Genomic DNA, 27,452 nt, shown 5'->3' with positions numbered 1-27,452 from the left:
CTAATAATCTCGTGCAGGCATAGATTTTGGGGAATAGTGGTCTTCATAGGGATTACTTCTCCCATTGCTTTGGGTGCTGCCATATTGATTAGCAGTGACCTTGGGGAAGAGGCTCCCATTGGAGGCTCCTAGGTTGCTGAATCCTAGAGTCCCCAACCTCATATTGGAGTCATTACTGATCAGACTGTCCTCTTCGTTGCTCTTCCTCTTCTTCTTTGAACTGTAATGAGAAATCTACCCTTAGAGGTCTTGGAAAGTAGAATATAAAAACAATGTAAAGGTTGAAAAAAAAACATTGAAAGATTTCAGAGGCCTATGCAGCTAAGCATTGCAGCGGAGAGTGTGTTGGACTTGAAGTCAAGAAGACTTGAATCCAAACCCTTCTTTAGATATTTACTAGCTATGTGACTGTGGAGCAGCTACACAGTGCAGTGGATAGATAGATATGGAGTCAGGAAGACTCACCTTCACGAGTTCAAAGCTAGCTTCAGACACTAGCTATGTGTGTCTGGGCAAGTCACATGACCCCATTTGCCTCAGTTTCCTCACCTGTAAAATGAGGTGGAGAAGGGAATGGCGAACCACTCCAGTATCTTTGCTAAGAAAACCCCAAATGGGGTCATGAAGAGTCAGAACCAACTGAACAACATGCGACTGAATCACTTAACTTCTCTTCAACTCAATTTCCTCATTTATAAATGAGGGATAATCAGAGTGTCTAGCTCACAAGGGACTCTAAAGAAATAACATATATAAACATATATGTGTGTCTGTATATATATGTATATATAATACATTTATATAGTTTACAAACCATAAAATTCTATATGAATATTAGCTGTTATTAATATCAGTGCAAAGATTAATTATGACCTCTGAGAACTGACGGTGAAATATAGCTTCTGGTTATTGGCAGTCAGCAAACTGAAACGCCACAATGAGGCAGATATGACCAGTCACAGCCAATGCATCAATTGGTTTTCCTTAATTGTACCCCTTTGTTACAAGGAAGGACTCTAGTGGGGAAAGGCAGAGTCATTGGAAATGGATGGCCATTAAAAAATGAGCATCAATAAAACCTTTTTATTTTTAAGAAAGGGTAATGTATAGTGACAGAATGTCAGAGAAGGAATGAACCTCTGTGATCAATGATTTCAATCCTTCATTTTAAAGCCCAGACAGAAAAGGGGGCTTATGATTGACCCCCAAAGCTAATGAGTGGTAGATCTGGGACTGGAACCCAGGTCTCAGACTAGTGGTCTTTTCAGTATACCATGGTGCTGTTCATATACATATTTTTAAAGAGTTCCGTAAGAAAGACTCAATTCAGTTCTGAAGGACTTGTGACAAAGAATGCTATCTACCTCCAGAGAAAGAACTGTTGCATACTATCTCCCACATTCATTTATTTACAGTTTTATTTTGAGCTTTTGGTTGCATACCAGTATTCTCCTATAACAATGGCCAATTTGGAAGTATTTTTTGCATGATAACACATGTATGCATAACCCAGATCAAATTGTTAACTATTTCTGAGAGTGGGGGGGGGGAAGGAAGGAGACAATTTCAACCTTGTAAGTTTAGAAAATGTATGTTGAAAATTATTATTACATGTAATTGAGAGAATAAAATATTTATTATATTATATATATATTATATATTATAAAAAACAAAAATTAAATTAATTTTTTAAAGATCCGATTCCTGACTCGTCACAATGGATTATTTGTTTGTCTTATTTTTCAGAGGTGGTAAAGTGCAACAAAAAGAGGGAAAGGTAACTTCAGTATGAATCTCAGTTCTGACACAGCCTATGTGACCCTGAGTAAGTCATTTATCTCCTCTGAGACTCAGTTTCTTTAGTTTTCAAATGAGAGGATTAGAATAGATGAGAGGAAAGAAGGAAGGAAGGAAGGAAGGAAGGAAGGAAGGAAGGAAGGAAGGAAGGAAGGAAGGAAGGAAGGAAGGAAATAAAGGAGAAATTTCATGAAAAAATGTGAATTGAGATGATAGCTTCCATTTTTTTTCAGGCTGTGTTACAGTAGGTTTGACATGAGAGAGTACAGGTTCCTGGACTCTGCTATCATCATAGTATCATAGATTTTGAGCTAAAAGGGACTTAGGAAATCATTTAGTTCACCCTTCCCTTTCCCTCATTGTATACATGAGGAATCTGAGTATCAGTGAGCTGAAGTAACTTGCCCAATGCCTACAAGTAATAGGCAGCAAAGAGGGCATGTGATGTTGCATCCTTTTGCCCTTAGAGTCAGGTCTTTTACCACTCCACCATTTTACCTGGTAATGAGATCCAGCTATTTAATGAGATATTTCATGTGGCATAAGAGGTGCTTTATACGTCAATATTCCAAGCATCTGTGATTTCCCCAGTGCCTCCAGGAATATAGATCAAATCCCCTGTATAACTTGGTAGATGGTCTTCAAGAGTTGCTATGATTAAAAAATCCACCATTCTGTAGTTGGCTGAATTATGAGCCTCTCTAGACTTAACTAGGCTAGACCCTGGACCAGAGTCATAACTAGGAGTCTCTGTATCCAGGGCAAGCTTCCCAATCTGTACACAGGGCAAGTGAGCAAGAGGCCCCTAGGAGTGGGGTGGGGGTGGAGGGGAGTTCCTAGATTCCAATCTTGCCTCAGACACTTCTTAACTGTGTGGTCCTGGGCAATTTATTTAATCCTGTTTGCCTAGCCTCTGCCCTTCTCTCTTAGAGTTGTTACTAAGACAGAAAGTAAGGGTTTAAAAACCACCAACAAAATCCCATTGTGGTCAAGGTCACAAGCTTTCAAATTCTCTACCTAGGCTGACAATAGAGCCAGTCTCATAGAAAAAGCCCAGGAATTTTCTGTTGCTCCTTTAGGGTGAGAATAGAAATAAGAATTTCCCCCCACCCTCCAAAAGGAATCAGTGGCCCCCACCAACAAATATATTTTTAAATGAATGAATATTTTTTAAAATCTTTCCTAAAGTATGCTAAATTCATGGATTTTGCCATTTTATACTGAAAGATAATTCTGTAAAGCAAATATACTGCATGGTTCTGAACCTCCAGAACACACCAAAGTCTAAGAAAGCCAGAAAGGGCCCTTTTTTGGCAGAGAATCAACTGTTTGCTAGAGAGCACCACGGGGAGCCATTGTATAGTCTGGAGTAAGGGAAAGAAAAATGGAGATAGAAATTCTGCTAGAGTTTTGAGCCTAGGATAGGCTTTTCTTTGTCAACTAAATGAAAATGCTGATAAATAACATGACATTAGAGGGTAGAGGGAAGGAATACAGCACTCAGAATTGAAATTTTTAGTCCTGGTTCTAACATATTGTGGCTCACTTGACCTCATCTGAAAAAAAAAAAGAGTCAATAGTAATTGTACTGCCTACTTCATTTAATTGGGGCGGACAGGCAGCACACTGGATAGAGCACTGGGCCTGGGACTGGGAAGAACAGCATTCAAACCCAGCCTCAGACATTTATGAGTTATATGATCCTGGGTAAGTCACTTTAACCCTGTTGGCCTCAGTTTCCTCATCTGTCAAATGAGCTGGAGAAGGAAATGACAAACCACCCCAATATCTTTGCCAACTAAATCCTAAATGGGGATATGAAGAGTCAGACAAGACTGGAAAACAAATGAACAACAACAACAAATACTTTGTCTAGTAGGTATGAGGAAAATGCATGGCCCAATGGAAAGATCACTGACTCTGGAGTCCCAGGTGTTTGAATCACATCTCTCATGCATACTGTGTGACCTAGAGCAAATTGCTAAATCTTTCTGAGCCAAGGTGGGATGGAGGTTTGGGATAAAATGAGAGGGCTGAGCTTCCGAGATCCCTTTCTGGATCTATAATATGAAAACAACAAATCAACCAAAGCCATTAGTTGTTACAGAGCTAAAAAGGAACAGTCTTTTACCTGACTACAACAATCAGAGAGATTATTGTGCCCAGGAGGATGGCCCCACCGACAGAACATACCACAGTGAGGACCAGCAGATAGTCTGAAAGAGAGAAAGGCAGCCTCATCAGTAAATACCTTTGACCTACAGATTCGCTTCTCTTCAACCTGCTCCTCTGTGCCACATTGGCCAGGAAAGCAAAACTAATTGTAGTAGCCACAGAGCAGTGGAAATTCTGACACCAAATACCATAGAAGAGAGTTATTCCAAAATGGCTCCAGTAAGTAATTTGACAGAATTGGAATATGTGGTTTTTATACCAGAATTTCTCAATATCTTGGGAGCACAGATTTCAAACTAAGACGCTTTTTAAAAAAATGAAATCCTTATCTCTGTCTTAGAATCAAAAGGGGATATTGGTTCCAAGGCAGAAGAATGGAAAGGGAAAGTGACTCACACAGCCAGGAAGTGTCTGAGATCAAATTCGAACCCAACACCTTTCTAGGTCTGGTTTTCAATTCACTGAGCTGCCTAGCTGCCCCTGAGAAGGGCACTTTTAGTCTGCCTCCCTCACATTATAGATGACAGTTCTGAGATTTGGAAATGTCTCTGTGGCTATCCCAGGTTATAGAGCAGGAAAGGAGCAAAGCTGGAACTCTAACCCAGCTCTTCTGCATCCAAGTTAAACGTTCCTTTCATCACACCAGACTGTTTCACTTGTTCCTAGTCAAGTCCTCCATGTTTCTAATAGAGCCCTAGTGAGTGGTGATGGAAGGAAACAGACTGTGGAGAAAATCCTTCCTGTCCCCAAGAAAAGAGCCACCCTGGCTTATACTGAAGTCTTGGTTTCGCTACAAAATGCTCAGGTGACCACAATAATGTTCTGGAGATGACATTGTTTGGTCGTGACAATTGTGTCCAATTTTTGGTGACCCCATTGGGGGTTTTCTTGGCAGAGATACCAGAGTGGTTTGCCATTTCCTTCTCCAGCTCATTTTACAGATGAGGAAACTGAGGAAAACAGGATCACACAGCTAGTGAGTATCTGGGCTAGATTCGAACTCAGAAAGATGAGTCTACTTGACTCCGAGCCCAGTGCTCTATGCATGGTACCACCTAGCTGCTGAGATTATGGGGATACTCACCTCCAGTCTGTCTTATCGAAGGCAACCAGAAAAGTTTTCTTTAAGCATAGTATGGATTCTGTTATTCTCCATTCAAAACCTTTGTTATTTCCTCATTTTCAAAATGAGCCCCAGATGCTTTGTCTCCCAAAATCCCTTACATGATGACTTTGCTGAATAGCCTCTGCCTCTGGCATCTTTGCTCATGTTGTATGGCTCTAGAATGTTCTTCCCCACCATCTCTATTCCAAATTCTGCTTATCATTCATTGCTCTTTTACGAGTCTGATTTCCCTGAAATGAATAAGCTGCCTCCCCCTTTAGAAACCTCATTCTCTGTTTATGCCTCTTATGATACTCTATATTATCTTTATCACAACTATTTGTATTTGGCTATAAGCTATTTGGGGGCAGCTAGGTGGCACAGTATATAGAGTATAAGACCTGGAGTCAGGAAGACTTGAGTTCAAATTTGGCCTCAGACACTTCTAGCAGGATGACACTCTTTGCCTCAGTTTCCTCATCTGTAAAATGAGCTAGGAAAGGAAATGGCAAACCACTCCAGTATCTTTGCCAAGAAAACCCCAAGTGGGATCATGAAGAGTCAGACAGGACTGAAACTATTGAACAACAAAAAAACAAGTCCTTGACGTCAGGAAATGGATATTATTCTATCAATCAATCAAATAGCCTTTGTTAAGTACCTACTATGTGCTAGGCACTGTATTAAGAGCTGGGGATACTGGCGTGTTTTTTTTTTAAGTCACTGTTCTCAGGGAACTTCTAGTCTGATAAGGCAGCTGTTATGCAAACAACTATGTATAAACAAAATGTATATAAGATAAAGGAAAGCACAAAGATCATTCATCTTTGTATCTCCTGCTTTTCATTGTGCCTTGCACAGAACTCATTTTGCTGACTTGTGTTTAACTCATTAGCACCTACTGGGAGGCTGTAGAGGCCAGACTCTAAAAGGGCACAGTATTCATGATTCTCCCATAGTAAATAATAAATTAATCATTATACTTACTGTTCTTGCAGTCTACCCCACTATATCCAAAACTGCACCTAAATAGGAATAAAAAATAGTCAAACCAAGTTTAAAAGCTTCTGGCGTTAGTCATGTCAAAGTTCTCCTCCCTCCTCCATCCTACCCTTTTTCCCTCTGAGTAGCCGACCAATCCTCTGCACCTCTGGCTAAAAAGCCTGGTCAATGCAAACATCCCCCAAATCTCTTGAGATGAACCCCTCCACTTTAAAATAATAAATTCTGTCAACCCTTTAGAAACTCTGAGTTCCTATTCTGCTCTAATATTTTCTTTCTTTCCTTCTTTCTTTTCTTCTTTCTTTCCTTCTTTCTTTCCTTCTTTCTTTCCTTCTTTCTTTTCTTCTTTCTTTCCTTCTTTCTTCCTTCCTTCCTTTCTTCCTTCCTTCCTTCCTTCCTTCCTTCCTTCCTTCCTTCCTTTCTTTCTTTCTTTCTTTCTTTCTTTCTTTCTTTCTTTCTTTCTTTCTTTCTTTCTTTCTTTCTTCCTTCCTTTCTCTCTCTTCCTTCCTTTCTTTCTTCCTTTCTTCTCTTCTTCCTTCCTTTCTTCTCTTTTTCTTTCTTTCCTTCCTTCCTTCCTTCCTTCCTTTCTTTTTCTTTTTCTTCCTTCCTTTCTTCCCTCCTTCCTTCTTTTAATCATGTTTTGGTTCAGCTACAGGAGGCCAGTCAGAGCTGGACAATAGGGATTAAAGAAGTTAATCAAGGTCACCCAGCTAAGAAGTGTCTAGGTCACATTTGAACCCAGTATCTCCTGTCTCTGAGCTTGGCTCTCAAACCACTGAGCCATCTAGTTACCCCCTGATTAATAACTCACTGTCCCCAAGAAAACTTCTGAATATCCTGGCAGTTTCCAAGTGTCCCTGTTTTCAGACAGAGATAATCTCAAGGATATTTCTACAATCTTTTTTTTTTTTAAATAATCCCTCAATTCCTTCAACACTCCCTTCTTGTTGTTTGGCTATTCTGTGTATCCAGACTGTATACCTGCCCTACCACTATGCCCTATAACAGTGGTTCCCAAGCTTTTTTGGCCTACCACCTCCTTTCCAGAAAAAAATATTACTTAGCGCCCCCTGTCACATACTATCACCGCCCCCTTACAGTTATTCACTGCCCCCAAATGCACCTGTGGCCATCACCGCCCTCCTGGATCGCTGCAACACCCACGGGGGGGGGGGGGGGGGGCGGCGTCCACTTTGGGAATCATTGCCCTATAAGAATCTCCTTCTCCCCTTCTTCCCTAGGCATCCCTATCTGAATAAGGCATCATGTTGTCCCAAATTGCAATTCCTCAACCCTGAATAAATGCCTCACCTTATGTATACTGATCTCCTAGTTGGCCTGAGGTTTTTTCCAAGTTGGCAGATCATAAAGAATCATGGAATGCCAAAGCTCACAGGAACCTTTGGGTTTCCCTAGTCCTATGCCCTTTGTGCAGGTAAGGACCAGAGGAAATGATTTATGGGCCAATGTCACACAGCTAGCTTAAGGCAGAACTGGGTCTGGAACCCAGGACTCCTGAGTCTTGGACTTCTGCTTCCCAGCCCTGAGTTCTCTTGGCTTCATAATCTGTTGTATCTATTGACCAACACCAACTTGATTGATCCCTCTTTTTGCCCGCCCACCTCTGGAGAAATAGCAGAAGATTATTCTACTTACTCCTGACATTTGCCATCATCCTTCCTGATGTAGCCCGGCAGGCACTGGCATTTTGGAAGTAGAGCATTGGGATCTTTAATACATTGCTGATGGTTTTTTTCCTCACAATCAGCGGAACAAACTGGAGAAGGCATTGCAAAAACAAGATTTTAAAGATAACACGGGCAATAACACTTTTATCCCTCAGATCTCACGTTCCCACAGTAGTTTTTAGAATTAGTTTTTTGGTTTTTTTGGTCAGGACCGGTGTTTTCCGGCGACTTGCAGTGAGGACACGCTCCTCTCAGTGCAGATCTTGTGGTCTTACACAGGAGAGCTCTTAGAGCAAGTGGTCTAACCTAAAGAACACTTGTTGGAATGTTCCAGAAACTCTGAATCACTTTCTAATATATAAATACAAAAATTGGTGGCTTATCCTTGGAAAAGAAAAAACAACCATTCATCTCTTTATTCTCTTATGTACATGTGAATGTGAATGGCTATGATTAAGTTTCTTGCCTATTAAGGATGAGGAATGAGAAGGTTTACTAAAAAGTCGAGGGGTACAGTAACCAAAAAAAAGAAAAAAGTCAAGAACTGCTGTCTTAGAAAATGTCTTTGTTAGAGTGTCTTTCATAACGGTGTGTTTTGGGTTTCATTTTGGCATTTTGGTTATGTATGAGTTGCTCTTACAATAATGAACAATATGGAAGTGGGTTTTTGCATGACAATAAAAAAATGAAAAATTAAGTTAAAATTTTTAAAAATGTCTTTTGGGGGATAACTAGCTAACACAGGGGACAGAACTCCAAGTCTAAAAATGGGAGGTCCTGGGCTCTAATCTGGCCTCAGTCACCTCCTAGTTGTGGGACCCTGGGCAAGTCACTTAACCCCATTGTCTAGCCATTACTACTCTTCTGCCTTGGAACTACTACTTAGCATTGATTCTATGAGAGAAAGTGAGAGTTTAAAAAAAAAAAAAGAAGAAATTTTCCTTTTTTTTCTGGTCTTAATTTTTTTAAATTAAGAAACAATTTTTCTCTTCTCTCTCTTCTTCCTTCCATATTAAAAACAAAACAAAAAATCTTTGTAATAAATATGCATAATAATTTGTTGGATATTTTTCCTATAGAGTTTCCTGGGTCCCTGAGAGGTGACTTGCTCAGGGTCATGCAGTCAGTATGTATCAGAAGTGAAATTTGAACCCAAGCTTTCCTGAGTCTGAGGTTAGCTCTCTAATTAGAGAAAGCACTGAATTCAGAGCGAGGAAGACCTGAATTTAAACTCCCACCTTAAGGGAAGCCAGATGGCACAATGGATAGAGTGCCAACTGTTGTAAGGAAGATTAGTTAGTAATAGTATGGACCTAGCAGGAAGGGCTAGAGAATTCCAAGATGGAATGAAGGAGCAGGAAGTAGGGCTTGTTCTCTGAGAGAGACTCCATTAGTGGTTGGCACAAACTGTTGTTATCCCTGGGAGATCTCAGACCTGCATCCTGATTCCCTGGGATCTTGAGTGGTGGTGGCTTTTAGCAAGTGCACAAGACCTGCAGAGCTGCACCAAGTGGAGGAGGGGTTTGGGACCTGGTGGACAGCATCTCAAGCACACTCTCTCTACTTGGATACCTTGGACCACCTTGGCTTTTGGCATTCTGTGATCATCTGTGGATTACTGTGAGAACCCTCAAAACCACCCTCAGGCCCTTTAGCTGTGCTGGTCAAAACTGGCTGGAACCAGGTTTGAAGCAGCCTTCCCAGAGACTCCATTACTGCTTTTTTGAGCCCTGCCTGGCCTAGGTCAATTAGAGTTAGTGTAGACAAGTTCTCCCCTTGCCCCTGTGTTTTGTCCTTTAGGGTATTAAGTGTAGAATCCCCTATCCCACCTTTATAAGTAAATCATAATTAAAACTATTAAAAAACCCTTTACCTTGCCTGCTGGTTCCAAAGACCCTGGCCTAGGGTGAGCAGAGTGACAGTAATTCAACTGCCATTCTTGATTCTTGGTCTCCTTGTCCTGGTTAGTCCTGTCTCTCATTCAACCCAGTGTGTGTACCCACAAACCATTAGGACACATTTACATCCCTGGTGCCCCAATCTCTTTAACAGTTTGGCACCCCAGATGGGACACGAACCCACAATCCCTGGCTCACAACACAACCCTGGAATCAGGAGAACTTGGGTTCAAATATGGCCTTAGATACTTCCTACCTGTGTGATCCTAGACAAGTCACTCAACCTTCTCTGCCTAGTCTTTTGTCCTTCTGTCTTAGAGTTGTTATTAAGACAGAAAATAAGGATCTTCTGGCAAATCACTCGACCTTTTTCAGCCTCAGTTTCTTTATCTAGAAAATGGGAATAATAGTAGCACCTACATTAGAGAGCATCGTATGAGATCATCTATGCAAAGTATTCTGCAAACCTTAATGTTCTATATTGATGCTAGTTACTAAGGTGACAATGCTAAGCTGCCTCCCATTCAGAAACTGAGGCAAAATGATTTGTCCAGGATCACCCAGCTAGTAAGTGCCTGAGGCCAGATTCGAAGTGACTGAGTTCAGTGCCCTATCCTCTATTCCATGCTTTCAACATCTAAAATAAAATCAGACAGAAACATCAATAAAACCAGCAGGGCCAACATGAAAGGAGAAAAAGGTTAGCCATAGAGAAATGGCTTTACTTGTTTACTATTTTTACTATTACTTTACCTGAGCAGAAAGAAGAAGGAGAGATTTGCGGTCTTGCCAGGTCTGCTCGGCATGTACATTTTAAACCATCTGTGCAATCATTGACGCAACCAGTCAGGTCACAGGTATTCTTCTCTAAAGAAGGAAAGTCAACAAATCAGTACTTATTCAGAAAGTGGTCGTGTTCATTTCTTTCATTGCAAAAGGAGCCCTTTGTGGGGGGTAGACAAATTGTCATGTTTAAAAATATATGACTGTGAGGCAGCTAAGTAATGCAGTGGAGAAAGCACTAGGCTTGGAGTAGGGAGGACATGGGTTCAGATATGGCCCCAGACTTCTAGCTGTATGACGTTGGGCAAGTCACTTACCCTCAAGTGCTTAGCCCTTGCCACTCTTCTGCCTTAGAACTGATACTGAGACAGAAGGTACGGGTTAAAAAAATACATGACTGAACTTTTTCATAGTGGGGGAAAGTTAATATGTGCCCATCCACTGGAGACTAGCTAAACAAGTTGCTGCCCAGGAACATATAGACTATAGATTAAGAAAATCCATTTTACACCATGTTAATGATTAATAAGATGGAAATGGAAGCACGGCAAGACTTGTAGGAACTTATTGTAGAGGGAAGAAAATGGAACGAGGAAAACAATGTTGGTGTTGCTTAGATGTGTCCAACTCTTTGTGACCCCATCTGAGGTCTTCTTGGCCAAGATCCTGGGGCGATTCACCATTTCCTTCTCTAGGTCACTTTTTATAGATGAGGAAACTGAGGCAAACAGGGTTCAGTGACTTGCCCAGGGTCATATAGCTAGAAAGGGTCTGAGACTGGATTTGAACTCAGGAAGATGGGTCTCCCTGATTACAAGCCTAACACTACACTATGGCATCACTTGGCTGCCTGGTCCCTAATAAATGCTTACTGATCAATTGATTTTTGGAAAGAACCACAACACCACAATAGAAAATGGATGCCATAAAATTATAATAACCAAACTTGGTCCTCAGGAAGAGATATGAGAAGGTACATTCCCCATCTTCTGGACAAGAGTTGAGGGACTATGAATGTGAACAACTGAATACTGCAAAGAATTTTTGTTAGGATTTTTCAATATATTGGTTGCTTTGGCTGAACTGGTTTTATATTTTCATTTTTTATTCCTTGTAAGGGGTGGCTCTTTGGGAGAAGGAGAAGAAAATTTGGAGAAATTTGTAGGTGGTGTGTCAACAAACAATTTTAATAAACATTCATCTTAAAAATATAAAATGCATTTTAAAAACACACCTGAGAGACTCTTCCTTATTTGTCATTTCATTTAAAAGCATCCTTATGGAGGCTATGATCTTAACATAGACCAGATGGCACAGGAGATAGAGCCCCAGGTCTGGAGTCAGGAAGATCTGTTTAAATCTGGCCTCAGACACTTACTAGCTGGGTGACCCTGGGCAAGTCACTTAACCTGTTGGCTTCAGTTTCCTCATCTATAAAATGGGAATAACATTAGCACTTACTTCCCAGGGTTATTGTGAGAAGCAAATGAGATTTTATATATTTATACATATATATTATATAAACATATATAAAAAATATATTGCATATACATAAAATATATATTATATACGCATGCATGTAATATATGTATATGTAACACATAGACATATAATATAACACATTACATAAGAATGTACATAAATGTGTAATTAGATATTTAATACAATTAGATATTTCAAATATATTTAAAACTATGTATGTAAATATATGATTATAATAACATAGATATAAAGCATGTAGTACTGTGCCTGTACACAGTAAATGCTATATTAATGTTAGCCATGGCAGTTAGGTGGTGCATTGGATAAAGCACTGGATGTGGAGTCAGGAAGACATCTTTCTGAGTTCAAACCCAGCCTCAGACACTTAGTAGCCATGTAACCCTGAGCAAGTCACTTCACTCTGATGCCTCAGTTTCTTCATGTGTAAAATGATCTGGAGAAGAAAATGGCAAATCACTCCAGTATCTTTACCAAGAAAACCCCAAATGGGGTCAGAAGAGTCAGACAGGACTGCCAACAACAAAAATTAACATTTTTATGTTTCAAAGTAGATCTTTCAAACTGTCTTTTCAGTTTTATTTTTGACAGGTCATGTCGGAGATAATAAAATGTACTATGATTGTGCCACGTGCTTAAGAGTAGGACAGAAGGCAAGGCAAGTTGGCAAAAATCTCAACATGCTTTTTTTCTCCAATAGAAAGCTCTGTCTGTCAGGGTATGGCCATCTCTTTTCTTCTTTCTCTCCCTGTCCCATGGCCATTTTCTTACTCTCTCAATGAGGATGTGTGTAAAAGAGCCAAAGGGCAGAAAAAATGTCATTTTGTTTCTTCCTGGACAAGTGGGAGAATTCAAAGAAAAGAAGAAAAAGGGAATATTTGGCTAAAATGAAACATGGATATTCTTTGTGGCTTTCATTTTAAGGCTTGGAGTTTCCTTGGAAAACTTATTTCCACACCTAATGCAAATATGTCTTGTAAATCGGCAGATCTTTTGGTGATTTTTAAGGGAAATTCTGCCATACTTACCCTGGTAAGAAAAAGTATTATTAATGCTCATTTGTTTATTAATGGCTTCCATAACGTCATTCTCGTTAGTTTTGGAATTTTTTTCAAATATGTTTGTGACTGTTACAACAGCTTGGCCTTGACTGCGAATTACAGATCTGGTCGTTGTCCTGGAATGAAGTGAGGAGGATAAATATTTAGTCAATCACAGATTATGCTGGTGGACCCTTATAGAAAAGCTACTACTCCCATCCCTGAAATCCAATTCCATTTTCTATGCAACCAAACCTAGAACTCCTTAGTTTAGCATTAATGCTAAAAATCAATAGGTTGGAGCTCATCCAGAGGAAGGCAATCAGAACAGCAAAGGGGCCCAACTTCACACCATATGTAGAAGGGAAGAAATTAGGGATATTTCATCTGAAAAAACAAAGGCTCAGAGTTGGAGGGACAAGCATTGGGGTGGTGAGGTAGACATGACATCTGTGTATTTGAAGAATTGTCACAAGGAAGATGGATTTAACTTGTTTTGCTTGGTCCTCAAGGACCACTTGGGAGAAAGGGTAGAAACACAGTATATGTTGCTGTTCAATTGTTTCAATCATTTCCAACTCTTTGTGACTCCATTTGGGGTTTTCTTGACAAAGATATTGGAGTGGTTTGCCAATTCCTATTCTAGTTCATTTTATAGATGAAGAAACTGAGGCAAATAAGGCTAAGTGAGTAGATTAGGGTCACTTAGCTAGTAAGTGTCTGAGGCTAGATTTGAACTTGAGTCTTCCTGACTCCAGACATGGTACTCTATCCATTGTATCATCTAACTGCCCAGAAATATAGCATAGCAGAGTAGAAAGAATATTGAATTTGGAATCTGGGGACCCAGTTTCAAATCTTGACTCTGCCATGTGACCTTGGGCACTAAACCTCTCTGGGATTTGGTTTCCTCAATTTTAAACTCATCTCAGTGATCTCTAAGGATCCTTCTGTCTCTAAATCTATGATGCTCTAAGTTACAAAGAAAAAATGTATATTTACCCTTACATCAAGGAAGTTACAGTAGGAAGTTTTCCCTAATAATTAAAGCTGCTATCAAAATGTAGAATGGACTGCCTTGGGAGAACTTTCAGTTCAGGCTTTCAAGAGAGAGCTGGAGGTCTGTTTATTGGGGATGTTCCGTTCTTGTACTTCTTGTTCTTGTACGCTCTTGTTCTTATTGGGGATGTTCTTATTCAAGTACAGGCTAGACCAGTAGACCTTCCTTTAAAACATCTCCCTGTCTACAACTACTATTGTGGTTGGACCATGGATCTCTCCAGATTAGCCCAGACATCATGCCATAAGATCAAAGATCTAGGGCCAGAAATGATTTCCAGGGCTATCTAGTCTCCTTCCTCCTAACATTTTACAAGTGAGGAAAGAGAATCTAAATGAGGTTAAATGACTGGACTATTATCATACAGAATGTGTGAAAGGTGAAATTTGAACACAAATCCTTTGACTCTAGAACCCATTTACTTTCTTCCATACTATACCATCTCTAGGTGAGTGTCCAAACAATTTATTTTGTTATCCCCTACATGATAAGCTTTATTTCTACCCTAGCAAATAACTACATCTCCCAAAAAGAATCTCCATTCACTGGATCATTCCTTTATTAACATTCAGCATTTAACAAAGATCTCAATGGATAGAATGCCAGCCCTAGAGTCAGTAAGACTCATCTTCCTCAGTTCAAATCTGGCTGCAGACACTAAGCATGTTTTTTAGCCCTGTTTTGCCTCAGTTTCCTTATCTGTCAAATAAGCTGGAGAAGGAAATGGCAAACTACACTGATATCTTTGTCAAGAAAATCCCAGATGGAGTCATGAAGAGTTTTGCATGACTGAAATGATTGAAAACAAAGACTTGTTTTCAAGGATGGGGTAGTGGGGAGAAGCAGTAATTTAAAAACTATTTTTGTTTGTTTGGGCAGGAAGCCATGAATCAAACAATCTGTTCCTGCTGTGTACAGAACAAATCGTAGTCCCTTTTTAGAAAGAGTTTTCAAAACCAAGTTGTTCCTCCCACATCCCCACATCCAAGCAGTGGCATCAAGGGAAGACTAAAATTGTTCTCTTGTGGCAAGAATGACAGAGAATTTAGGCAGCACAGACCTTTGGGAAAAATTAGGACAGAGGCAGAACTCCCTCTCCCCAACTTACTGTAGGTCAAGAATTATTGTTTGTTGAAATGTATTGTCTTTGGCAAATGCATCTTTAAACTGTAAAATAGAAGAAGAATTTTGTTCATGTCTATGGTCAGGTAAAAAAGTGAAATTTGGGTACCAACAGAAATGAGTTTGGAAATTAGCCTAAACATACATTATTTGTCAGCATCTAGACATTCATCCAGCTGTTTTTTAAAGAATCCTCTCCTCCTTCTTCTCCTCCTTTTTGTTTGATCTCTTCCACAATATGATTAATATGAGAAAATGTTATACATGATTGCACATGCAAAATCTATTACTTACCTTCTTGGGGGGTGGTGCAAAGAAAAAGGAAGGATGGGAAGGAGGGAGAGAAGTTGGAACTCAGATAGATAGATAGATAGATAGATAGATAGATAGATAGATAGATAGATAGATAGATAGATAGATAGATGGATGGATAGATGGATGGGTGATAGATAGAGATAGATAGATTATAGATAGATGGATGGATGGATAGATAGATGGATAGATAGATAGATGGATAGATAGATGGATAGATAGATAGATAGATAGATAGATATAGAGATATACATATAGCATATACATACTCAAAATAACTTACAATGGAACTGAGAGAAAGCAAGAGCTTTTAGAACTTTTTTAAAAAGCATGTGGTAGAATTTTCTTCTGTCTGTTTTTTCCTTCTTTCTTTTGGAAATCAAGTCATTTAATTTTTAAAACATCATCTAATAGCTCTGATATCCATTCTTTAGTGATTTTCTCAACTGAGTTTTGTTTCCTATAAGGAAGCAGGATATAGTGGCTGAAGAATCCCAGGCCTAATCACAGATGCATAATATTTGTGTGACTCTGGGCAAGTACACAACTTCCCTGAACCTCAGTTTCTTCATCTGCCTCACAGGGCTACTGTAAGTATCAAATGAGAAAATGCATGTTTCAGTGCTTCACAGTCTTTAAAAGGCCAGATAAAATGTCGAGCTATTACTATTACCATTGCAAGAACAAAATTCACTGAAAGACCTCTAAGAGTATTTGTGAAGATTGAAGAAGAACTTACGAAATTTTCTACATCAAAATAGAAAATCTGATAGTTTTGAGACTTTTCATCATCTAGGCCTGATATGTCCGTTGATACTGTAATTGTCCCAAGGAATGTTTTTCCTGAAAACAAAACAAATATATGAATGACATATTACTTAAATAAAGAACTTTTAATCTTCTCCAAAAGGGTGTTTAGCCTAGGGTAGTGAGTAGAAGTGGACATGATGGGCTTCTTCAAGTTACTGAAGGGCTATCAGGTGAAGTCAGGATGACCTGAGTTCAAATGTGGCCCTAGACACTTACTAACTGTGACCTGGGCATGTCACTTAACCCTGTTTATCTACATTTCTTCATCTGTCAAATGAACTAGGGAAGAAAATAACAAACCACTCTAGTATCTTTGCCAAGAAAACCCCAAATAGGTTAGACATGACTGAAATGACTGAACGACACTAAAGGAAGCCCAAACTCTAGTTCAACAGAAAGTTGACTGGCTAAGGCAGAGTTGGACCATGGTACATCTGAGACATCCTTGGACTAGGAGTCAAGAGATTTAAATTCTCAGCCCAACACTGTCACTAATTAACTATGTAGCCTTGGTAGAGTCATTTCTTCGGGGCCTCAGTTGCCTTATCAGACTGAATTTAATAATCTCTAAGTTTCCTTCTTGCTCTAACAATCTATTATCTATGATTCTGCTTCAGTTTCAAAGGAAAATTTCCTTGGGCTCCTGGAGCTTTAAAAAGTCAATTTTTTTTAAAAAGGAAAAAAGTTTGTTAGGGCAGATGGATACCATGTAAGGTTTAGTCATTTTGACTTGGTAGCAGAGAGTTCTATAACTCAAAAGTTAAATTATTATTTTTGTCCTAGTCTTTGACCTGGCTGTTTAGTCCAAGGAAGACACTTTTTACCTTTCTTTGATAACTCAGTACCAGAAGGGGCTACTTAGACTGCTTTTGTGAATGGGGTTTCTCTACAATGGTCAAGCAACCAGGAAGCAGCAGCATGGATAGATATGGCAGAGAAAGGGAAGCTCTCTTTTAGAAAAGAAGACCCAGGGTTCAAGTCCTGCCCCTGACATAAACTGTGTAGCCAAAAGTCACTGAACTTCTCCATGTCCTAGAAAACTTACTAAAACCATACATAAACTGAAAAAAAAAATCTACATTGGTAGAGGGGATTTTTATACCAGGAGTTCTCTACATTGGTCAAATCAGAGGTGAGTGAGTGTGTGTGTTTTAATAAGATTTGGCTTTTCAAGTACCATTAGGACAGGGTACAACCTACCTTCATAACACATTGACTCGTTATAGTTATAGTAATGCCCTTCTGAACACTGGCAATAGGCTTCATCATTCAGTTCTATACAAGAGGAAGCACCTCCACAGCCCTTCTTTATACAAGGACTTTCAGGAGCTAGGATACAAAATGGAAGAGGTGAAGGACCAACTGTGGCATCATCCTATAAGGTTAAATTTTGGATATTGCAATACCAGTACATTCCTCCATCTCTATAAATGCCCAGGCCCACAGTCCTGCCCCAGTTGTCTTAGCTCTCAGAAGGGAAGGTCACATACACATACAAGGCTTTGTTGACTCCTTTTTTGCCATTTGGCTTTAACTGCCACTTTCACCTTGCACTAGCAGGTTATAGGTCACACCAAGAGATCTGGGTTTGGAGGGGAAGTTGAGATCCCAGGAGTCTAGGGTCAGAACGATTGCCTCTAACTCAGAGGCTTTGGATGTAACACCATGCAATAAGCTTCAAAAATTAGGAGTTAGAGCCTGTATGTAATAAAGAATAAAACAATTTCAGTTTCTGATCCTCACCAGGAATTTTTGGATAGGAAAGGCCTCCTAAAATCTTCTTGTTCTTCCCTATATTTCTAGGCAGATTTCATTCATTTATATTTAATTTTGTTTAATTTTTTCCATATTGTTCATTTTTGTGAGTAATCCTACAAAACCAAAACCCCAAAACATAAACCCAAATGAGCAATTGAAAAATCATAAGCTTTCATCTGCATTCTGACTCCAACAGTTCTTTCTCCAGAGGTGGAGAGCATTCTTTGTCTTAAGTCCCTCAGAATTGTCTGGATCTTTTAGCTAAATTTTTCACAGCTGATCATTCCACAATATTGCTGTTACTATATACATTGTTCTCCTGGTTCTGCTCACTTATTTTGCATTAGTTCATGTAGGTCTTTCCATCTCTTTCTGAAATCATCCTGTTCATCATTCCTTATAGCACAATAGTATTTCATCACCATCATGTACCACAATTTGTTTAGCCATTGATTCCCCAATTGACAGACATCCCTTCAGTTTCCAATTCTTTGCCATCCCCAAAAGAGCAGATATAAATATTTTTGTACAAGTAGATCTTCCCTGCCTTTTTTTCAACTCTATGTGATACAGACCTAGTAGTGGTGTTACTGGATCAAAAGGTATACATTCATTTATAGCCCTTTGGGCATAATTTAAAATTACTCTCCAGAATGGTCAAATCAAATCACAACTCCGCCAGCAATGCATTAGAGTCCCAATTTTGCCACATCCCCTCCAACATTTATCATTTTCCTTTACTATCATATTAGCTAGTCTGATAGGTCTGAAGTGGAACCTCAGAGTTGTTTTAGTTTTAATTTCTCTAATCAAAAGGAACTCAGAACATTTTTCATATGATTGTTGATAGCTTTGATTTCTTCATCTGTAAATTGCTTGTTCATATCCTTTGATCATTTGTGAACTGGGAAATGACTTGCATTCTTATAAATTTGATTTAGTTCTTTATATATTAGAAAAATTAGATCTTTATCATAGAAACTTGTTATAAACTTTTTCCCCCCAGTTTGTTGCTTCCCTTCTAATCTTTGTTGCATTGGTTTTGTTTGAACAAAACTTTTTTAATTTAACATAATCACAATTATTCATTTTGCATCTTGTAATGTTCTCTTACTTGTTTGGTCATAAATTATTCCCTTCTCCATAAATCTGACAGGTAAACTGTCCTATGTTCCCCTAACTTACTCATAATGTCACTCTTTATGTCTTGATTATATATCCATTTTGACCTTATTTTGGTATAGGTTGTGAGATATTATATCTAATTTTTGCCATACTGTTTTCTGATTTTCCCAACACTTTTTGCCAAATAATGAGTTCTTATCCCAAAAGCTGGGATCTTTGGGTTTATCAAACACTAGATTGTTAAGGTCACTTACCTTTACCCCTAGTGTATTCTACTGATCCACCTTTCTATTTCTTAGCCAGTAGCAGATCAGTTTGATGATTACTGCTTTATAGTACAGTTTAAGATCTGGTACCACTAGTCCAACATCCTTTTTATTTTTTCCTTAGTTTTATTTCACTTTTTAAACCCTTACTTTCTCTCTTATTAACAATTCTAAGACAGAAAGGGCAAGCAAGGGTTAAGCAAATGGAGTTAAGTAACTTGCCCAGACCCAGAGTCACACAACCAGGAAGTGCCTGAGGGCAGATTTGAATTTAAGTCCTATTGATTCCAGGTCTGGCTCTCTACCCACTGTGCTACCTAATTACTCCAGCTGATTTCATTTAGACTACTGGGCAAAGCTTTATCCAATTCAAATATAGTTACTAACAGATTAGATCTTTAAAATAATAAAACTGATGTTCTTTTTTTCTCTCTGTCTCTTTGTCTTTTTGTTGGTATCTCTGTCTGTCTCTCTGCCTATGTCTTTCTGAGGATATGCTGAAAAATTGAGTTTTTTATAGACTACAAAAGACAGGTTCCCTGATAGGTACACTGAAAACCAATGGGGCAATGTTGACTTTTCTTCTTTCTCCTGGTGTTGATTAAAGAAATGACAAATAAGAAAGGAAACAGAGAGTCGGGTCTGTAGGGGATGGGAGGTGGAAGAAGGGTGAGAAGGTATTCCAACATGCTGTAGAGAAAGGGTTTAGATGTGACTTTGATCTTGGTCAAGCTACAACTCCCCAGATCTCAGTTTTCTCAACCATAAAAGAAGGAGGCTAGACTAGAACTAGATGACTTTTGAGGCCCCTTCTAACTCTAAATCCATGAGAGCCAATAACTCTGTCCTTTGGGTCTTGGGGAAAAAAGCAAATATATGGAAAAGCCTTTGGGCTATCAAGGCAGAGAGTTGGCCCAATGAATAGAGTAGTGGACTTGCTGCCAGAATGCTTCAGTTGAGGTTCTGCCTCAAATACTTCTGGCTGTGGGCAAACCATCAGACTTTTCACAAATCAGTTTCCTCAACTTTAAAATGAAAGGTTTGGATTTGATGGCATCTAAATTCCTCCTAGCTCTAAATCTATTGGGGAGAAGGGAGATAATATTCTTCCAAAGTTATCCCAAAGTGTTACATCATCAGAGTGGGAAGAGCTAAAAAGAATCAGGTTCTAGCCTTTACTCTGTCACTAGCTGATAATGTATGCCAGACAAGTTGCTTGACTTCTCTGGGCCTTGGCTTGTTCTTCTGGAAAATAAATCGGTTGGACTAGATGGACCCCTAAGGGCCCTTTAATTGGCTGATTCTAACAGTATCTCTTCTCTCGTGAGAAATTCCACCAAAATTCAGAGGGTTGAAAAGCATTGTATTAGTCATACACTAAGTCACTGCCTATAGGTTTGCCTTCTTTCCTCCTCAGCCTTCATAGTAGAAAATGAGAGCCTCAGCCACTTCCCAGCTGTGTGACCCTGGGCAAGTCAATTGACCCCCATTGCCCACCCTTACCAATCTTCCACCTATGAGACAATACACCGAAGTACAAGGGTTTAAAAAAAAAAAAAGAAAAAAAGAAAATGAGAGCCAATGGGAGCAGGGATAGGAAGAAATTCATTTAGGAAAATAAAGGTGCCAGCCATAACCATAAGGCTATATGTCAAGACTTCTTGGCTCCCTTTTGGGGTCAGTAGTTAGAGAAGCACTTTGGATGGTGCTATGTCCAAAGCTTCTGAGTTAGAGATAATTGTTCTGTCTCGACTCCTGGAATTGAAGTTTTCTCCCCAAACCCAAATATCATGGCATGACCTATGACCTACCAGCACAAGGTGAAAGTGGCAGGCCATATTTCAGACCTGGCAGGACTATAACCAGTTTGTCTGCCAGACCTATTCAGGCCTTCTCTGAAACTAAATCATAGCTACAAAGGCCCCACGGTCAAAGAAGTCACGGCACAAAAATAAGGGCAGAGGCGGATGGATACCTCAACCTTCATTCTCATCTTTTCAGGTTAACCTCTAATCCAGTCTCAAGGCAAGATACTTACTGGTCTGAGGGCTGGTTGCTGTGGATGCTGGGGGCTGACTGGTGCCCTCAGTCTGAGGGCTAGTTTCTGTGGATCCTGGGGATTGAGTGGTGCCCTCGGTCAGAGGGCTAGTTTCTGTGGATCCTGGGGACTGAGTGGTGCCCTTGGTCAGTGGGGTAGTTTCTGTGGATCCTGGGGACTGAGTGGTGCCCTTGGTCAGAGGGCTGGTCTGATTGTTCCTCTGATTGGTGCTCTGATAGCTGGTTTCCACAGACGTTAGGTTCAGGGTATCCCCAGTCTGATCCTTGGTTTCCATGGATGCTGGGGTCAGGATGGCATCCAAACCTTGGTCATTGTTTGGTGTGAGTGTTGTAGCATTTGTCTTGGCCTGATTGTTGCCTGGTGGGACAGAAATACCAAATTTGAATTCAAAAGGTAGATTGCAGGAGGAATATTTTGGTTATTGGGCCTTACTTGACCCAACTTGAACTGAATTTACACAAGAATCTCTGCTCTTCAAGAATTCACAAGACAGATACATTTTTGTGCAGATGGGAGCTGAGAATATCTACTTAGTTTCATCTAGCATTAAGTTATATCATATGGCAAGAAGGTAGCTGTGGCTAATTTATATAGACAATTTCCTATCCTCTAATCTCCTTTTTTAAAAAATACATTGCATCCATGCTTTTTGTCTTTACATCACAGTCCTTTCAGGGGCCCTCCCCACCCCTTCCTGCACACTGAACTCTCCCCTGCTGAAAAAGAAAAACAGTTGGGCAAAAAATACATAATATTTTATTTTTTTAAATATGTAATTATATCTATCTCTCGTCTAATAGTCCTTTGCTCTCTAATACTAGGAGAATATATATAGTGTATGTTTCCTTATTTGCTCTGCAGTATCTTCTTTGGATTTTCAAATACTCAGATTTTGACTTCTTTCCACTAAAAAAAATCCCTCTTTTTACATTAGTGTAGACATTAGGCATTTCATTCTCTTAGTTCTGCTTATTTTGTCACATATCAATTCATTAAACTTCTCTAGATTCCTCACATTCATCATTGTTTACCACACAATAATATTCTACTACATTCAGTATACCATTACTTTTTCCACTATTCCCTCAGTCAGTGGGTATCTACTTTTGTTCCCAATTCTTTGCTATCAAAAAAAAAAAATGAACCTGAAACCTTTGTTTCTATCTTTGATGCCCTTGAGGTATATATGTATATATTGTCCCTTCCCAAATGCCACCACCTCATGGCTCCTCTTATGCAATAAGGACCCTTAGTAGCCTCATTTCAGTTATATAACTCTCATTCTCAGAAACCTATGATGGCTCCCACTTCCTCTTAATTTTATTATAACCCTTAATTGCGCCACCTTCCGTTCCCAGTTCCAAATGTTCTTACTTCTCCTGCCTCCTTGTTCATATTTCCTTTTCCAAAAGGCATAAAGGCTGACCTATTTATAATTCTCCTTCATGATTGGTTGGTTTTGACCAATCCAGAGCTTGATTAAGTGGGTAAAGGAAAAATATTTTGGATGCTATGCAGAGGATATGACGAAGGTGAATTTTGACCCAAACTAGGTTGGCAAATCAGTCTTTCAGATTAACTGCATTCGGCCTCTGCAGCAAAGAACAAGAGGTGGTACCATATATGTCTATAGTTGCAAAAATACAACATGGAAACAGGAGGGATCTATAGGTGAAAATTCACTAAAAAGCTTCAAAAAATTTTTTCCTCCATCCATCGAGATGGGACATTGTACACTGTCAAAAGAAGTTAGGACTTTTCTATGTTATTGAAAAGGGAAAATCTTAAAAATGCCCCCAACTTCCAAACTTCAGGTAGGAAACCATTGGAGTAAAGAGGCCATTTTCTTCTTTTTTGTAGCCCCTGCACCTAGCACTGTGCCTTGAACAGAACAGATGCTTAATAAATATCCGTCAGATGGAAAATACTTTATATAAGAAATCCTGGCAATGTTTATCAGTTTTAAAATCTATTTAATTTTTTAAAATAAGAATAGGGCTATCCAATTAATTCATTGTCTCTGACAATTAGGCCAAGCGTCATTGTTGAACAGAATGGTTCCCTCCTTCAGGAGTTCTGGTGGGGAAGCTGGATATGGAAAAGATTCTTTCTTGTTCAAGCATGGGCTTGACTAGATGATGCCAGATTTCTTTTTGATTCTGAGAGACTATAATCCTTTCACCTCCTATCCCATAAGTATGTGGTGAGGAAAGGGCATTGTAAACCTCTAAGTGCTAGAAAATGATGAACTTTTCTCATTATATTTGTTATTATTATTAAGTTCAGGAGCCTATTTCTGAAGCCAAAGTCACAGTTCCTTCTTCAAACACAAGAAAAACCTGTAGAATTTATTCTACAGCAGGTGAAAAGAAATACATTTTTACCTTAGAAATAAATAAATGCTTCAGTCTGAAAAGAAATTGCTCATGGTAGGTATGAAAACAAAAATGGGCCCAAGGCAAATCCCAAATGAGAAAAACCCTGACATTACCCTTCTTTTGAAGTTCCTTTTCCCTTTTCACCATCGATCTTTCCAGTCTCTTGGCCATCTTTGCATTATCCTTACTCTTCCCTCTCCCTCACCTCACATATTCAATCAGTTGCCAAATCTTGTTTTTTCTGCTCCATCAGCTCTCATTTCTATCCCTTCTCATTCACAGAGATACTACCCTAGTTTAGGCCCTAATTGCCACTCACCTGTCTACTTCAATAATCTCCTAACTGGTCTTCTGGCCTCATTCTATTGCTTCTCTCCACATGGCTGCTAAGAATTACTTTCCTAAAGCAAAAGTCCAGTGATTTCCTATTAAATCTAGAAATCTCATTCATGCTTTCCATGATCCAGTTAAATTGTCCATCTTGGAGGGAGAGGGGGGAGAACACAGCCAGGCAGCTCAGTGGATTGAGAGCCAGACCCAGAAATGGGAGGTCCTAAGTTCAAATCTAGCCTCAGACACTTCCTAGCTGTGTGGCCCTGGGCAAGTCATTTAACCCCCATTGCCTTGCCCTAGCCCTTAGCACTCTTCTGCCTTGGAACTAATGCATAATATTGATTCTGAGATAGAGGATAAGGGTTTTTAAATTAAAAAATGTGTGCATATATAGACATATATATATATATATATAAATGAACAAATAAATAGAGATGGCAAGACAAATAAATAAATTGTCCATCTTGCTCTTTTGCAAACTTAGCACTCTGTCTCCTGTCTTTATACCTCTTGCATAGGCCATGCCTCATGCCTGTAATTCTCTCCTTTCCCAATCAATCAATCTTTATTAATCACCTACTATGTGTCAGGCACCATGCCAGATACCACTGCCTTTTTTTTTTTTTAAACCCTCACCTTCCATCTTAGAATCAATATTATGTATTGGTTCCAAGGCAGAAGAGTGGTAAGGGTTGGGCAGGTGACGAGCTCAGAGTCACACAGGTAGGAAGTGTGACTGAGACCAGATATGAACCCCAGGACCTCCAAACTCCACATCCAGCACTCTATCCATTGTGCTACCTAATTGCTCTGGGCATGATACTACTTTGCAACATCTTATACAGAGAGGACTCAGGATACAAAACAAATTAGATACAAATTACAAACACATAATCCAGAATATTTAAACCAGAAGAATATAGGTGATCCAGCAGGCATAGCAAACCTTAAGTACCATAGGAGTAAGGCTATGAGGAATATCATCCATTTTCCAGCTTTGCTTCTAGCTCCCAGCCCAGTTTATCTTTGGGGACCTTAGGCAAGTTTTTTCACATTTCTTAGTCTGAGTTTTTCATTTGTAGAATAGAAGGGTTGAATTAGATCATCTCTAAAGTCATTCTTGGCTCTAAATTCTATAATCCCTTTTTTCCAGATCTCTAGACCAACCACAAGGAAGTAAAATCTTTACTGTGTGGGTTGTTCACACCTTACTCTTGAGTTCAGAGTGTACCCATCTGAGGAGTAATATTTTTTGATGTCACATTCAGCCAACTTCAATCTTTGGGTTTCTTTCAGCCCGCCAGCTATTCTAAAGCTATTATCCTTTTCCACCCTTCAGTTTTCAAGACTTTTCTATAATAAATCATTCCTTGAAGCCCTATGCTCTGCTTCAACCACTAACTTCTCTAAAACAGGTATCCATGCTTTTTGTATCTTATCAAACTTCTTGATTTTTGGAAACTATTTCTCTGTTTCCCTGAATCAATTATAGGATTTAGGGTTGAAGAGCAGAATTAAGATTCAAATCCAAGTCCTGGGAATGGAAATCAAAGGTATTTTCCATGGCACCTTCTGCTGCCTCTAAAGTCACCAGACCAGACTTTCAATTCAAATTAGCTTGATAAAACATCCGCATGTCTAATTTACATGTACATTTATGCCTGTCTCAGTAAGAGGATAAGAATACTTAATGATAATACATAATGGCATTGTGTTTCTGTTTTGTTAATATTTTTTCAAACTTCCTTGTAAACCTTTAAAACCTTTATGGTTACAGCAATCAGTAATTCCCCTCCTTTATCAAACTGCTCTTATGGAATGAGCTCTCTCTGATAATATTGATTAGCTTAAGGTTATTTTTTAAAAACTTGTTAATAGTTAGATTGTCTTTAGCTGTAGTATGAAATCCACAAGTAGTTTGGGAAGGGAGTTTTAAACAACTGTAATGAGGGTTCGCTCTGATTAATACTAGGGCAGAAAGTCCACAAGATAAGATGTGAAGTCAGGAGAGCAATCTCTGACACAGTACCTGTCTATTGGGTTGGCAGAGCAGAGAACTGAACCTCAAGTCAGGAAAATCAGAACTCAGATCCTGTCTCAGATACTTATTTGCTATATTAAGTGATATAATGATATTATAAGTAATTACTAAATAATGTTATACATTATATATAATTGCACAAAGATTATGTCTGAGTATTATAAGTAACATAATAAATAGCAAGTTGCTTAATTTTTGTGATTCTCAGTTTCCTCATCTGTAAAATGGGAGATAATAATAATGCCTCACAGTGTAGTTGTGAAGACCAAATATGGTAACATATATGAAGCATTCTGAAGACCTTAACAGGCTATATATGAGTTATATATCATCATCATCATCATCATCATCATCATCATCAGTGGTCATGGGCAAGTCACACCTTTTCTGATTTTCAGTTTGCTTATCTGTAAAATAGGATAACAATCCTCACACTACATACTTCACAAGATTTGGGTAGGAAAAATACTCTATAACCTTAAAATTCTATCTAAACATGAGCTCTGCTGTTTTTATCATTCATGGAGCCATCCTCGAATCTGGTACAGTGATATTGGTTAATATCCTGGAAGCATGGAAGGGGCTGCTCAACTGATTACCTTGGAGACTCTCCATGACAAAATTCTCATATGCTAAATCTCATAATTCTAGATAAAAAATAAATCTCTTCTGCCACCACCTTGAATAATCCTTTTGCCACAGAGTGAAATATTCTGTGACAGCGTTCAAGATGGAGGAGAGTATGGTTCTTCTCTAGCTCTCCCTGTCTATCTGTCCACCATGTTTGGCCACAGTCCCTTTCCAATAATAGCTAAAGGTCCTTAAAGAAAAATGAAGTTCCTTACCAGAAGCCATGAAAAGAAGAAGGCAGGAGAGTAAAAAGAAGGTTTTCATTTTGGATGTGTTCCTCTGACAATCCTAGAAGGAAATGGTGATTCTCTCAACCTCCCTTTGCTTTTACAATGCTATAGCGGTCCAAAGTCTAGTAGCTAACTGACGTCAAACTTGCAAAAAGCAATTTATGATTAGTGTTTGGCCACTGAGCACAGAATTGCCCTGGAATTGAGAAATAAAAGAGATGTACTTGTATTTACATGCTTCCTACTCAGAGTTCAAAGGACCAATAGCCTTGAAAAAAATAGAAGATGCAGTTTCCTTCTTTAAAGTGGGAAATTGTGGCAAAGAGAAGTTAAATGAATT

At 39.1% G+C, this 27,452-nt stretch overlaps 1 protein-coding gene across 1 annotated transcript; it reads right to left on the bottom strand.

The window, feature by feature from the left end:
- On the bottom strand, positions 1-27,146 carry MUC13 (mucin 13, cell surface associated). Its single transcript, XM_044669161.1, has 11 exons — positions 27,098-27,146; positions 21,480-21,857; positions 17,493-17,621; positions 16,222-16,325; positions 15,157-15,215; positions 12,977-13,125; positions 10,419-10,532; positions 7,736-7,856; positions 6,065-6,102; positions 3,929-4,013; positions 1-220 (listed from the first exon to the last, which is right to left on the bottom strand). The coding sequence occupies exons 1-11, from the start codon at positions 27,144-27,146 to the stop codon at positions 1-3; spliced, it is 1,446 nt and encodes a 481-aa protein (XP_044525096.1).
- Between the last annotated feature and the right edge of the window lie 306 nt (positions 27,147-27,452).

The sequence above is a fragment of the Gracilinanus agilis genome, chromosome 3, assembly GCF_016433145.1.
Source record: "Gracilinanus agilis isolate LMUSP501 chromosome 3, AgileGrace, whole genome shotgun sequence".
In the NCBI taxonomy this organism is placed as follows: domain Eukaryota; kingdom Metazoa; phylum Chordata; class Mammalia; order Didelphimorphia; family Didelphidae; genus Gracilinanus; species Gracilinanus agilis.
Note: the sequence above shows the minus strand (reverse complement) of the source record. Positions and strands in the feature narration are given on the sequence as shown.

What these genes read in the sequence shown, in the direction of transcription:
- MUC13 (XM_044669161.1), bottom strand. Translation starts at nt 27,146, where the DNA reads ATGAAAACCTTCTTTTTACTCTCCTGCCTTCTTCTTTTCATGGCTTCT. An exon ending in ATTTTGATGTAGAAAATTTC is followed by an intron (nt 15,216 to 16,221) that starts GTAAGTTCTTCT and finishes TCTATTTTACAG; the next exon opens with TTTAAAGATGCATTTGCCAA. An exon ending in ACAATAATTCTTGACCTACA is followed by an intron (nt 13,126 to 15,156) that starts GTAAGTTGGGGA and finishes ACTTCATTCCAG; the next exon opens with GACAACGACCAGATCTGTAA.